The 15,074-nt window shown below is 34.6% G+C and overlaps 1 protein-coding gene across 1 annotated transcript; it reads right to left on the bottom strand.

Moving 5' to 3' along the window:
• Window positions 1-9,089: 9,089 nt before the first annotated feature.
• LOC145586265 (uncharacterized) lies at window positions 9,090-12,039 on the bottom strand. Its single transcript, XM_081643048.1, has 6 exons — window positions 11,220-12,039; window positions 10,949-11,051; window positions 10,179-10,751; window positions 9,995-10,067; window positions 9,373-9,452; window positions 9,090-9,259 (listed from the first exon to the last, which is right to left on the bottom strand). Exons 3-6 carry the CDS (start codon window positions 10,421-10,423, stop codon window positions 9,220-9,222), a joined length of 438 nt encoding a protein of 145 aa, XP_081499174.1. The 5' UTR covers window positions 10,424-10,751; window positions 10,949-11,051; window positions 11,220-12,039; the 3' UTR covers window positions 9,090-9,219.
• Between the last annotated feature and the right edge of the window lie 3,035 nt (window positions 12,040-15,074).

Genomic DNA, 15,074 nt, shown 5'->3' with positions numbered 1-15,074 from the left:
ATGTAGACACCTGATTGTGTCTCCCAAAAACCGAACCCAGTGATGAGTACTTTTCACGTCATTGATATCGAGTAAGGTGAAATGTTGAAGAGTCTTGTGAATCCCTCTGCTTTCTAAAATGTTTTAATAAAAATAATTCATTTCTATTTTCGAAAATTATTCATTTCGTACTCTGTTTATGAAAAACGTCCATTCCAGTTTAGTTTGGTCCATAATATGGGTTCAATAATTGTGTAGTTGGATGGGGTTGAAAACAGCTTTCCAACGATATATTATAAGCCCAATTTCGATAAATAATGAGGAAATTATTGCCAAAATACTAAACTAAGCCCAAACCGGATTTTACCTACGACCCAATGATCATGTGGACGGTCCAAAGGTTTAATCCCATTGCTAAAATAATTAGGATTACTTAGAAGCTTCTATGAGTTTCTAAAATATCTTAATTATCCTTTTTGAAAAGATAAGATTAAAGAGTTTGAAATTGAATAAAACTTTCCTTTTTTAAGTCTTAATTCTATTTGAAATGAAAGACGTTCAAAGACAGTCAGATATTATTTTTGTGCCTCATAATTTTTATCCAAATCTAAGGTGGTTGGATATATCTTGAAAGTATCTTTCTAATGATATATTATAATATTAATTCTGAGCTATAATGAAAAAGATATGAAAGAAATACGAAACTCTATCCAAAACCGATACCCTTCCACTATTTCGGCCATATCTTTTATTCTAAATTTTTTTTAATCTGATTCTAATTGGGTTAGAAATTTACTTCAATATCTTTCCAACGACACATTATATTACTTATTTGGACTTCTGGATCAAAATTTATGATAAAAACAAAATACGCAAAAGTGTTGTCCATCGAGTTTTATTCCGATTCGAATTCGGATTATTTTCTAATCCTTCGACCCTCTTTTTTTCCTATAAATAGAGGTCATATCACCCTTTTTCAATCATCAACAAGCTTGATCACCAACAATCATCAACAATCATCTAATTCTATTATTTCTCTCTTAAAGCTAGAAGCTTGTTCTTTCTCCCTCTTTCTAACCCTTCCCTTTTAAAATACAATACCGCATTCACGAGTCTTAGACCCCCCTAACCAAGCTCAAAGTTGCTTTCGGCCTAGACTTGAAAGGTTGAAAATTTCTGAGGGGTTGGTTCCAAATCTTATTTCAATTCTTTGATTAGATTTACTGTTTTAATATTTTCCTTGAAATTACTAACGTGTGTATTGTTTTGATAGAAAGAGGTACGAGGCAACAAAGTAAGTTGTTTTCTTGTTATATATCTTTAGCAAGCATGTTTAGATTATTTTAATTCCTAGTATTATCTTAGCATGTCTTTATGATTCCTACTATCATGTTTAGAGAGTTAACTAATATTTCTAATATCATGTATGTTCCTAATATCATGTTAGGGTTAAAGCTTTGATTTTTAATGTTTAGTGACATGCTAGGATTTGTTATTAATCTTGTTAGTATCATGCCTAGGATCTTGCTAATAATATTATGCTTTGAGATTGGATATTGTTATGATGATGATGATTTGTTGTGTCAATAATATTATGTTGTTTGATATTATGTTATTGCTTGATCACGCCCTCTCTTGCAGGTTTAAAGGGAATTTGTACTTTAAATCTTGCTTAATAAGATAATTAATAATTTTATTTAGGCTAATGTGATTTTAATTCAAGTAATCGCCAATAATAGAATTATTTGTGCATTAATATTCAACCAACATAGATTAAACAGGTTTAGGATTAATATATTGATTGTATGTTGATCGGAAAGCGCACATGAATATGAGGAGAATAAAGTAGAGGCCTATTTAGGTCAAGCTCAATCTCTTTTAGGTTGGATTTTTACCTTCATCCCCGAATATCCAGTCATGGTTCCAGACCACTATGGAGTTAGCGATCTCATGGATCGTGAAGGGGTGTAACCTTCACCCTATGAACGGTTTACAAGTTCCTAAAACTTGTTGGCGACCCTTTTGCTCTAGCTTTCTTCCCTTTGGACACCACCATGCTTAAGTGTATGATCATAGTGGGGCTCAAGTGTGGGATGCTTGAAATATTCCCTACAGTTTTTGGTGACTCTACTGGGGAGGATTTCTATTTTAATTCCTAAAATTTATTTTGGCAATAATTTAAATGAGTGGATGAGACTTGAAAAGTTCTAAGTATTCATGTGCGTAATTTTGATTGACATTATTAGCATAATCACAAAAAGTTCCGCATTGGAAAAACCATCCCTAATGCGTCAAAAACATAGGCTTTTTACATGTAGGAAATTTGGGAAATATCTTTCACAACTAGAATCGAAAAAACGCTGCGAAAACTGGAAAATTCTAAGAAAAACAGAGAGCTGTTGAGCCATGTAGGAACTGGCGCTGAGAAAACAGTGCCCATCGCAGTGCGATGGCTCTGTCGCGGTGCGAGAGCAATATCGTGGCGTGACAGGGCTATCATCTCGCGATGGTCCCTGTTGTCTCACGCCAAGTTCTTCCAATACCGAGCCAGAACTCTGCCTTCTTGCTTTGACCGGTTCTAGTACTGTTTGCTCGATTTTACTTCCTGAATGAGTTTTTCCCTCTTTTCTAAACCCATATGTGTTCTATATATGGCCATAATCTTCTGGGAATTCACGCTCCATCTACCCAATCGAACACTAATTGCAACGAAGGGTACATCCGAGTTTGTGAATTCACCAAACCATGGAAACAAGTTTAACTTGTGGGGTCCCATCCATACGCGCCAACCTTTCCAAAGGTAAGGCTTTCGCGCGATGCATCCGGACTCATAACCATGGACCCTCTTTTGACTACCCTTATCCTTAAACTTTAGAGAACTAGAGCCATGGTTAGATTGCAAACTCATTACATCATATTGTGCTTACTTAACTATTTGTGCATTCTTGCTTGTGCATAATCTATATGTGTTTACACTAACCGTTTGTTTAACTTGTGTATAAGTCTAAATAAACTAATTAATGACTAAAATACTTTGATTAATTAATTGATTAATTAATTTGAGCTAATAAATATGTCTAAAATCAAGTCATATTCCTTTGAGTCAACCCGGATTTTTATTCCCGTATATTGCACAAGCGTCAACTTGTTTTGGTCATAACCGGAGTTTTAGAAAGAGTTACGAGTTGTAAAACCTATGGATCTATAGCCCCGAGTTTTATCTTTCATTTGGCGTTGGTTTCGTCCAATTCGGAGTCACAAATCAGAAGTTATGACTAAAATACTACAACTTGTCTAGTTTAGTGCATATACATGAGGTCTTAACTTAGTCTTTGTTCGAGTCTAATCATATGTCTAGCCACATGGTCATGAGATGAGTCTTGAACGTGCCACTTTCACTCACTTTTTAAGCACACACTTTGCATATGCATTTCACCATGACCATGTCTTAGGTCCATGCATGAGTCGTCCTTTCCATCATTCGAGTTGGGGGTCCGTCCTATTCCGGAAATTTCTATAGTTTTCCACGTTCTTTCACATCACTTTCCGTACATTACACACCTCACACCTTTCTTCTACTTCATCTTACATGCTTTCTCCATACATATCATTCCCCTCATATGCCCTGTTCTTTTGAGCTTCTGGGCAGAGCAGAGCAGATTTTAGCAGAGCAGAGCAGATTTCAGCAGAGTAGAGTCGAGCCGAGCCGAGCAGAGCAGAGAAGATTTCATTATTATTATTATTATTATTATTATTAGTACTACTACTACTACTATAATAATAATAATAGTAATAATAATTATTATCATTATTATTATTATTACTATTATTTTTACTATTATTATTACTACTACTACTACTACTATTACTTTTATTAATATTATCGCATTATTATTATAATCATTAAATATTATTATTATTCTTATTATTATTATTATTATTATTATTATTACTACTACTACTACTACTACTACTACTACTACTACTACTACTACTACTATTATTATTACTATTGTTAATATTATCGCATTATTATTATAATCATTAAATATTATTATTAAATATTAATTATTATTATAATAATAATTATTATTATTAAATATTATTTAATTATTATTTTTATTATAATTATTAAAAATTAATAATTAGTATCATCTTTAAATATTAATTTTTATTATAAAAAATCAATTATTATTAATATTAATATTAATAATAAGTATTATTCTATTATTATCATTATTATTATTATTACTATTATTATTAATCTTTTTTTGGAAGAGATTATTATTATTATTATTATTAAATATTAATTATTATTATTAATATTATAATTATTAAATATTAATTAATTATTATATTATTAAATATTTATTATTATTATTATTATTATTCAATATTAATTATTATTTTAATTATTAAATATTATTTATTTATTTATTATTATTATTATAAATTATTAGTTTTTAATAATAATATTATTATTAAATATTAATTATTTATTATTTTTATTATTATATATTAATTTTTAATATTATAATAATTATTAAATATTAATTTATTATTATTAAATATTTTTTATTATTCTAATAATAATTCAATATTAATTATTATTATTTATTAAATATTAATTATTTTTTATTATTATTAAATATTAATTATTATTATAATAATTCAATATTAAGTATTATTTTAAGCAGAGTAGAGCATGGTAGGGCAGAGTAGAGCAGCTCTAAAGAACGAGGCCATACTCCATGATCTTCCCATCTACGCATGTTGAATCTAGTTTGAGTCAAACAATTAACAGTAAGTATCCATGACTTCCCATTTTACAGCACTTGGTCAAGGAGAGAAGGGCGCTTAATCAAAGACAACACCTTCGTTTAAGTATTACTCTTTGACAAACCCATTAGACACCGGAAAAAGTTCGTACTAATGGCTTCCCAACAAGAAGTTGATGAGTTAAAGAAAAACATGAATAACCTAACTGAGATGATAAAAGCCCTCGTTCTTCAAGTTAATGATCCTAGCAAGCAACGACAGCTTGAGTGCATGGAAGAAAGCCTTAAGAAAGTTTCCAACGATTATAAGTATTAAGGAATTAGCTCACAAGGGCTCTTGGTGGACAAGGAACTTCTTCTGTAGAAAATCAATGCCAATGACATCCCTAAATTCAAGCCAACAGATAATCCTTATTTCCATTTGAGAGCTTTCGAAACTATAATGAATATTAAGGGAATTGATACGAAAGCTTTCCACTCGTTGTTTTCACTATCTCTAGAAATCGTTTGTCAACAATGGTTCTTTTCCCTAGACAAAGAGAAGATCTCTTCTTAGGAATCTATAACAAACGCTTTCATTGATAGATACAAGTGCAACATCCAGGAAAACGAAGGATTTACTTCCTTCTTCAACAAGTGGAGGGAAACTTCTGCTAGGATGATAGAAGTTCCTACCGAAAAGGAATCTGTGAGGATGTTCATCAAGAACCTCCAAGACAAGTACCAAAGGCACCTGAAATATCAATGCAATTTAAACACTTTCAAAGCTGTCTATAACATAGGTATTGATATTGAAGACGATCTTGCAAAACAAAAAGCTACTAACCATAGTAACAACATTGGCTGGAAAGGAAAGAAAAACGATAATCCTTTTTCTTCCAAAAACACCTACTCTAGTAACAATGTTAGTACCTTTGACCTTAACGAAGTCTTAGCCATGGATAACCAAAGACCTAAGAAGCAACTAAGGAAAGAGTTCATCCCTATTGGGATGAACTACGATATCGCTTTCGATCGACTCCATGCCAAAGGACTCATCACTCCTGTTGGACCTCTTCAAGATCCAGCACCCGAAAATAGGTCACCCAACTGGGATTCTAACGCTCATTGCAAGTTCCATTAAGGTAGAGGGCATACTACCGAGAGTTGTTGGAATCTAAAGGAGGCCATCCAATATTTGATCGATAATAACAAGCTTCCCATACCTCCAGCTGGCAAGAAGGCCGAATGATGATAGAGCACAAGACACAAGGCGAGCTTCAACGACAAGATTTCATGACCTCTTTTTTCTATTTTTTATTCCTCTTTTCCCCAATAAGTCTAGCATAGACATTCCTCATCTCCCTCATTTGATTTATTAAGAGTTTGTTATTTATCCTTTTCCATTTTAATAAAATGAGCATTTATTTCTTTGCATATGATCATTACATTAAAAAAAAAAAAAAAGGTTATTGTCGGACTAAGCACAAGGTATACTAATGATTTGAGGCACCTCTTGTAGCCACATCATATCAATCACCTTCACCTTCTCAAAATATACAATCCTTTCTTGATAAACCACTTTGAGCCTCGTCTAACGATAGACCTTTCTTTTTTCAACCCACATCTACCTAACCTTTGGGATGGGATAGTGTGCAACTTATGCAAGTTCTAAATACAAAAGTTTGAGTGATTTTACCTAGATCTCAAAAATTCAAAAAAAAAAGCAAAAAAATAATAAAAGTGTACAAAAGGGCAAGTGTTCCAATGTCATTATAAACATATCTTTGATAAGAACACGTCTCAGATTGCGTCTCTTATCGAGTGCTCGGCACCGTGCCTAAGAAACATGAATGCCAAGTGAGTGATAGACCGCATAATCGGGATTGCCCACACTTATCAAAATATAAAAAAAAATACAAAAGCAGAAAAAGAGAGTAAAATATAAACAAAAAAGAGTTTAAAAGTGAAAAATCTCAAGCATACAAATACTAAGATTCAAAAGCAAGGTTGCACACCTTGGGGGCTTATCTAGGGTCTTGAGCCTTTATTCCCTTCTTCTTCAAACCTTTAGCCTAACCACGTTACAACCCTTAAAAGACCTCTTTGAGGTACACACACACTTGTGCGAGGTTCGGCTAGAGCTACGTTCGGCCTAATTCCTAATGGATACGTAGGCAACCTCACATTGGAGGTGCGGCCGTAATAAAAATGTATTTACATTCATATTCATACATGATCATATCAAGGGATCTCCAATGCTCATCCTTATCCATTTACTAGACTTGGGGGCTTGATCCCTACATCCTTAGCCTACCCAGCCTAAGAGTCACCATTATTTGACTCTTCTCAAAATACTTTTCCACATCGTTAGCCTTTGTGGCCTAACTTTAGTGTCACTTTGACACACATCACAGATACATGACCAAATAATACTTCCTTTAGGAACCCTTTGTCATGAAATTTTAACACAACGATGAAGCACGCCTTGTCATATCAAGATCACTCATTATCATAATCATTATTGCATTACAAAGTATGAAGTACTTAGCCTCAGCGCCTAAGTTACCCAAATACTTTCATCATCGAAACATCAACTAGGATAGTCTAGGATGTTACAATCCTTGCACCATGAGATACAACATTAGCGCATACATTTGACTAAGCTCATTCAACATGCACTACAAACACTCAAACACTCGCTACGATTCTTTTTCGCGTCTTTCTTTTTCGGGAGAAGGTCGGTACCCTGCACAAAAATGACGGAAAATTTTTGTTTTTCTGCATTTTCGAGTCGCACGAGCACGAGCACGAGCACAATAACAATACAATATGCACACGAGTCATGTACACTTTGAGTCATGTTGTGTCATCACATCGAGTTAAGTCTACGAACACGAGTCATGTACACTTTGAGTCATGTCGGGTTATCACATCGAGTCGATTTGAGTACGCCGAGTTACACATCGAGTCGAGCAAAAAAACATTAAGAGTCAAACACACTAAACCTTGAGTCAACCTCAAGTCAAAGCAATCATAATGTCAAACACAACAAATCTTAGATCAACCCTAAGAAAAACATAAGCAAAGTCCTGTAGTCCAAAACATAGATGCAGGTGCACTAAGTCCCAGACGGACAAGTGATCTTTACAAAGGTCTAAGGCAAAAGACGCAAATTTTTTCAAGACATGAGAAGCTATCACTTCCAAGGCGTGAAGATGAGAGAATTTGACAAGACGGCTCAAGGCGTAGTGGTCTTCAACAATATCCCTTAAAGATATGGAAGATGTCACCTTAATTTGAAAAGACGGCACTAGTAGAAAAACGTTCATTTGCGTCGCTCATTTATAGTGTATTTGCGTCGCTTCTATTCGCGATGCTGATTTGTTGAATTATGTAGCAGTTGAACAACTTTTTTGGATAATTTGTCGTAAAGTTTGCTGAAAATTTTGGATTAGAAAATGCTGAAAATGGGTGTATAGAGAGAAAATGCAGAAAATGGGTAAGGAGAGAGAAAGTGAAAAAGATAAATGGTGGTTTGATTTTTACTGTACAATTGCAGAAAGTGGGTATATGAGGGATATTGTTAAATGCATCGTTTAGAGGGGGGTATAGGGTATGGTACCTACACTAGGGTCTAGTGTATACCAATTACACTATATCAGCGCCAGCTTCAGCTATATAGGCTTTATTGTTTTGGACTTATTATTTTACATTCGTGGACGATAGGCGGCTTTTTATGAGGAGTTTCCTTGTTTTAGTGGGATTTGTGGGTTGCTCCTAGGCGCGACGCAAATAAGAGTTATTTGCGTCACTCCTATTTACACAAGTGACGCAAATGACAATTATTTGCGTCACTCCTATTTAAACAAGTGACGCAAATGATAGTTATTTGCGTCTCTATTTTATAATGGAGTGACGCAAATAACTCATTTTAGCAACTTCTTATTTTTAATTTGCTTATTTTTAATTTGCGTCACTTGCTGAACTATTGAGTGACGCAAATGGCTTGGTAGACAATTTAAAATCAAGGTATTTGCTTCACTTGTTTGTTAAATGAGTGACGCAAATGATGTAAATTTTTTTTTTTAAAATTATATTAATTGCTTGTATATGTTTGTAGTACCTGTTTCCCTTGGTAGTGGTAGAACGTAATATGCAATATTATATTTATGAATTCAAAAAACTGAAATTAAAATGCAATATTATATTAATGAATTCAAATGTAAATTTCGGCAGAGTTTACTTTGTATTGTGGCCTACCCATAAAATTGGGAATGACGACATTATATCAACAACCTGTCCAATAAGTTTACATCTCAATATCATTGATATTATACTCATTACCCAACACAATCACCAATTTACCAAATTCATTCATGTCGAGACTAAGATATACAACAAGAATCCAACATTTGCTAAGTGTAAATCTAAAATTAAACATTACATGTAAAATACTCTGCCCAAATATCTCGAACCTCATTTATCTCCCCCTCGGTATACGGTGTAGTTCTTGAAAAATCCTATCAACACAACAAAAATACAATAGGAAAGTTTGTAAGAGGAATTAGACTAGCGTTGCAGAAATCAAAATTTTTAAACCACGAGCTTAAGAAAGCCTACGGGTCAAACTCACCTGATACCTCCTGCTTTTAGAAGGTTTAAGAGGCGCCTCAACAATCCGCCAAAAACTGCACCACCTCGATCACCAACCACCTGTCTAATTCCACCAGATCATGATGAAAACTAAGTTTTCCAAGAGCAAGATGATAAGAAACATTCCTAAAGTTACATAAGATGCAACTGGCCAGTGAAAAAGTGTTTGTGAAGATGAGTTTATGTCCTAATGTTCAATTGTTCACCAAAATCAGTCACTCAAATATAGTGAATGCAAATTCAGGAGCTAAAAGGCTGAAAACCACAATCAGAAACACATTAAATTTCAATTGTCCAATCAATCTTTCACATGGATGAATCTTTCTTCCGATTTAAGGACTATTCAAAAGCAAAACTACTTCAATTAAAAGGGCACGGCACAGATGTGAAACAAAGCCAGACCTTTTTACAACAACACACACAATGCAAATTGTAAGATGAATATCTTTGGTGAACAATCAACTTTCTGAGGTATTGGAATGAGTGGAAGAGTTTTAGGCTTGTATTATAAAAAAAAGGGGTATAAAGGTCCTTCAGTTCTTGTTCACTAATAGTTTTTCTTAAAATAGAGATAGGTAAATAATAAGTGGAAAAGAAGATACCAGCAGACTCAAGCCAGTGCAGAGCATGCTTTTCCGGTACAGGGTTGAGAGTGATATGCCATGCTTCCATGTGCTGCAGGACTCAATAGAACAGTCAGAAAACATATCATCAAACACTAGACAGTGAACCAAACAAAAATTTCAGAAACCAAAATCTAAATGCATTAGGACAATGATCCTACACCTGTAGAGCAACACCCATTTCCTCCCTTTGACAAGTGATGGAAGGGAAGCATATAGTATGAACCGGTTTTTCTGCGAAAGAAGCAATGACTTATCAGACATGTCTGGGAGTTCAGCTACATTCTCCATCGGCCTTATATTTCCTCCATCCGGACTTCCATCATTACCATCAGTTTTAGCTTCAGACTTGGGCATTCTCTCTGATGCTTGATTTCGAAACCATGCTAATCTGGCAGCATAATTCATAGCTTTACCAATAGACTGTCTCCCCTTAGAAATCAACCCTCTCTTCCCACCACTCTCTCACAACACCCGCATTTTCGGGTTCTGCCTTTACAGGTTTAGGTTAAATTTCAGCTCTAATTTCACTTTCAGGTTCAGATTCATCTTTTACAGGTCCGTTAATATTATTCTGCTGCCCGTCATCCCTTTCGGCACTAAAGTAATCATCTTTTAAAAGAGAATAAAGGAATGCAGTGAAAGATGAGGTATCAGGTCCATCAACTGAAGTTACAGAACCCTCTTCACAAATTGATTCAAGCTGACTTTCCTCTGAGTCAATATCATTATTCTCCTAAAAGTATAAACAAAATGGATTAATTAATGCACATTTAAACAAAAACCCACAATCCTAATTTCCATTAAGTTAAACCCTAAAGCATAAAAAATTACAAAAATACAAGAACTTATGAAATGGGTAAATAGAAAAATAAGTTATACCAACCACAAAAAATAAGTTAGTATTACAAAGAATGGTCAAAATATATATACCACAAGTGAAGACAATGTCGTATGTGCACTACCGCCTCAATCGTTTGTCCACAATCAAAAACTCCTGCAACTTGAGGAATTCACTTCCGTATAATTGAGAAATCTGCCATATAAAATTACATATATTAAACCAACAAAATTCAATCACATTAAAATTATTTTCTAATGAACTAACACTAAACCTGAAATTAAACTAAGTCCTTGTTCAAGTCAGTGGCTACATTCTATCTACCATGAAAAATTTGAACATTAAAACAAGAAGCAATCTTACCTTGGGTGAAATCGACTTCACAAATTCACCAATGTTGCTTTAAAAATTATTGTTGCTTTAATTTGCTTGAATTTCCTAGGGTTTTTGGGGGCAAAATTAATCAAGTATTCAGACAATAATTCCCTGCACTACTCGAATAATCTGCCTGGAATTTTGATTGATTTTTTTTTGAGGTTTCTAGGGTTCGAACTTAGGGTTTTGATTCGATTTTTTTGCTGAAAATGGAGGATTTATGCTCGATATTGTTCAATTTTTCTGGGGTTTATATGGGTTCGAATATGTTAGGGTTTTTTTGGTGTTTTGCTCGAAATTAAGGGAATGTAGCTCTAAATTTTTCCCGATTTGATTGCAATTTTGTTGTTGAATTTGTGGGGGGTTTTTTGGTCGAAAATCTGGGAGTTTTTGGGTTGAATATCGCTGAAAATCTGGGTGAATTTGTGGTCAAATTTCGCTGGGTTTTGTGGTCGAATTGCTCTGGGTTTTTGGACGAATTTCTGGTCGACTTTTGCTGGGTTTTAGGTCGAATTTCTGATCGATTTGCGCTGGGTTTTTGGACAATTTTCTGTTCGAATTTCGCTGGGTTTTGGGTCAAATTTCTGCTCGAATGTTGCTGGGTTTTTGGTCGAATTTCTGGTCGAAAATCTGAGGGTGTTTTTAGTCGAATTTCTGGGGTTTTTTGGTCGAATTTCTGGGTGTTTTGCTGAGGAAATCGCTGTCATGGAAGGGATGGAGTAGCAATTTTTTTTTTTTTTTTTTTTTTTTTTTTTTTTTTTTTTTTTTTTTTTTTTCTTTTTTTGTTTAGTGAAAGGGAGGCAGCAAGCTAAGCTGTAAGGGAAACCAAAATAACCTAAGCAAAATAATTATTTGCGTCACTTTACTAATAATATGTGACGCAAATAATGAACACTATTATGCTACACATTATTCATTTGGGTCGTTTATTAATTTGGAAAAATACACTTTAATAATCCCAACTATTGGCGATTTATCTAGAATAATCCCAACTAAGGATTATTTTCTAACGGTACCAACTTTGCCTCTTGTCACTCACTCATTTGCGTCACTTGTCAATAAATGAGTGACGCAAATAACATTATCATATGCGTCGTTCCAATAATTAAGAGCGACGCAAATGACTGAAAGCCGAAATATATTTGACTATTGCATCTCTTCTTGATAATGTGCGACGCAAATGACTTTTAAGGATGCTAAAAAACAATATTTGCTTCATTCTTTTGTATGAGTGACGCAAATAGGGCGACGTAAATGAACGTTTTTCTACTAGTGCGGCTCAAGGCGTAGTGATCTTTGACAACATTCCCTAGGATGAGAAAGTTTTCACCCAATTTGAGAAGATAGCTCAAGGCGAAGCAATCTTCGACGGCATTCCCTAAGATGTGGAGGTTGTCGAACAAAACAACTTTGATTCAAATTGATTATGTCATGAGGAATGGACGACTCATACAGCAAGTTTCTCGAGGCGAAGAGACCCATAATTATCGGACAAGTTTTCCCAAGACGAAGAGAAATTGTCGATTGATGCACACTTCCCAAGGCGTAGAAGTTGGCGATTGCATCCCAAGGCGTGGGTACTTAGTGGAATTTCACTTGCGAGCTACTCAAGGAGTAGGAGCTCACGACAGGGCTCTCAAGGCGTGGAAACTATTAAACTATTAGACTTCCCCAAGCGTGGAAAATCATCATTCAGGAGACTGCAAGACGAAGGAGTCTATGACATGTTTCCTGAGGCGAGGAAATTTGTCATCATTCATTTGTGAGTTGCTCAAGGCGCAGAAGCTCATGATAAGAATTCCCAAGGCGTGGAAAACCATGATCCAATGGATCGCTCGAGACGTAGTGGTTCACAATAAGAATTCCCAAGGCATGGAAGACTCATGCGGTGAATCGTTCAAGACGTGGTGGTTCGCGATAGAATTCCCAAGGCGTGAAAGATTGCCGTCCAGTGGATCGCTCGAGGCGTAGTGGTCCACGATAGAATTCCCGAGACGTTGAAGGACGTCACATCAAAACTGAAGATGACTACAAGCGGAGTCACCTTTGACAATGTTCCCTAGCTTGCGGAGATTTGTTAGGAAAATGGGAGATGGCTACAAGCAGAGTTATCTTCGACGATGTTCCCTAGCTTGTGGAAGATGGTCACAAAAACAGCAGAACATCGTTACAAGCGGAGCAATCTTCGATAGTGTTCCCTAGCTTGTGGAGGACTGTCACAACAAAAATTAAAAGACAACTACAAGTGGAGCGGTCTTCGACGATATTCCCTAGCTTGTGGAGGTCGACACAACACAAATGCAGAAAAATCGGTTACTCTAGAGACGTGTACTCGACGGTGCAAGATACACGTTTCTTAAACTCTTTTATCTGTTTTAAACTTGCTAGTTTGCAGGTATCGGTGTTGCAAGAATGATTTAGATCGTAGAACGTTCTGAATCATTCTCCGTCCATATCGCTACTTTGACTTTTGTTTTCGAAACTTACGTTTCTCCAAACTCAGTCAAAGTGAGGGCTTCTGTAGACACCTGATTGTGACTCCCCAAAAACCAAACCCAGTGATGAGTACTTTTGACGTCATTGATATCGAGTAAGGTGAAATGTTGAAGAGTCTTGTGAATCCCTCTGCTTTCTAAAATGTTTTAATAAAAATAATTCATTTCTGTTTTCGAAAATCATTCATTTCGTACCCTATTTATGAAAAACGTCCATTCCAGTTTAGTTTGGTCCATAATATGGATCAAATAATTGTGTAGTTTTATGGGGCTTAAAAAGACCTTTCCAACGATATATTATAAGCCTAATTCCGATTAATAATGAGGAAGTAATGGCCAAAATACTAAACTAAGCCCAAACCGGATTTTACCTACGACCTAATGATCATGTGGAGGGTCCAAAGGTTTAATCCCATTCCTAAAATAGTTAGGATTAATTAGAAGCTTCTATGAGTTTCTAAAATATATTAATTATCCTTTTTGAAAAGATAAGATTAAAGAATTTGAAATTGAATAAAACTTTTCTTTTTTAAGTCCTAATTCTATTCGAAATGAAAGACGTTCAAAGGCAGTCAGATATTATTTTTGTGCCTCATAATTTTTATCTAAATCTTAGGTGGTTGGATATATCTTGAAAGTATCTTTCCAATGATATATTTTAATATTAATTCCGAGCTATAACGAAAAAGATATGAAAAAAATACGAAACTCTATCTAAAACTGATACCCTTCCACTATTTCTGCCATATATTTTATTTTACTAAATATTTTTTAATTTTATTTGAATTGGGTTAGAAATTAAACTTAAAGATCTTTCCAACGACATATTATATGACTTATTTAGACTTCTGGATCAAAAGTTATGATAAAAACAAAATCTGCAAAAATTGTTGTCCATCGAATTTTATTCCGATTCGGATTCGGATTCTTATCTAATCCTTCGACCCTCTTTTTTTCAAATAAATAGAGATCATATCACCCTTTTTTCAATCATCAACAAGCTTAATCACTAACAATCATCAACAATCATCTAATTCCATTATTTCTCTCTTAAAGCTAGAAGCTTGTTCTTTCTCCCTCTTTCTAACCCTTCCCTTTTAAAATACAATACCGCATTCACGAGTCTTAGACGCCCCTAACCATGCTCGAAGTTTCTTTCGCCCTAGACGTGAAAGGTTGATAATTTCTGAGGGTTTGGCCCCAAACCTTATTTCAATTCTTTGATCAGATTTACTGTTTTAATGTTTTCCTTGAAGTTACTAACGTGTGTATTGTTTTGATAGAAAGAGGTACGAGGCAACAACGTAAGTTGTTTTCTTGTTATATATCTTTAGCAAGCATGTTTAGA

Source organism: Chenopodium album, chromosome 16 (assembly GCF_948465745.1).
Source record: "Chenopodium album chromosome 16, dcCheAlbu1.1, whole genome shotgun sequence".
NCBI lineage: Eukaryota > Viridiplantae > Streptophyta > Magnoliopsida > Caryophyllales > Amaranthaceae > Chenopodium > Chenopodium album.
Note: the sequence above shows the minus strand (reverse complement) of the source record. Positions and strands in the feature narration are given on the sequence as shown.

Coding starts and splice junctions, on each gene's coding strand:
- LOC145586265 (XM_081643048.1), bottom strand. CDS start 10,423: ATGAATTATGCTGCCAGATTAGCATGGTTTCGAAATCAAGCATCAGAG. Junction 10,068..10,178: donor AAATGGGTGTTGCTCTACAG/GTGTAGGATCAT, acceptor TGAGTCCTGCAG/CACATGGAAGCATGGCATAT. Junction 9,260..9,372: donor CTAAAAGCAGGAGGTATCAG/GTGAGTTTGACC, acceptor TTGTGTTGATAG/GATTTTTCAAGAACTACACC.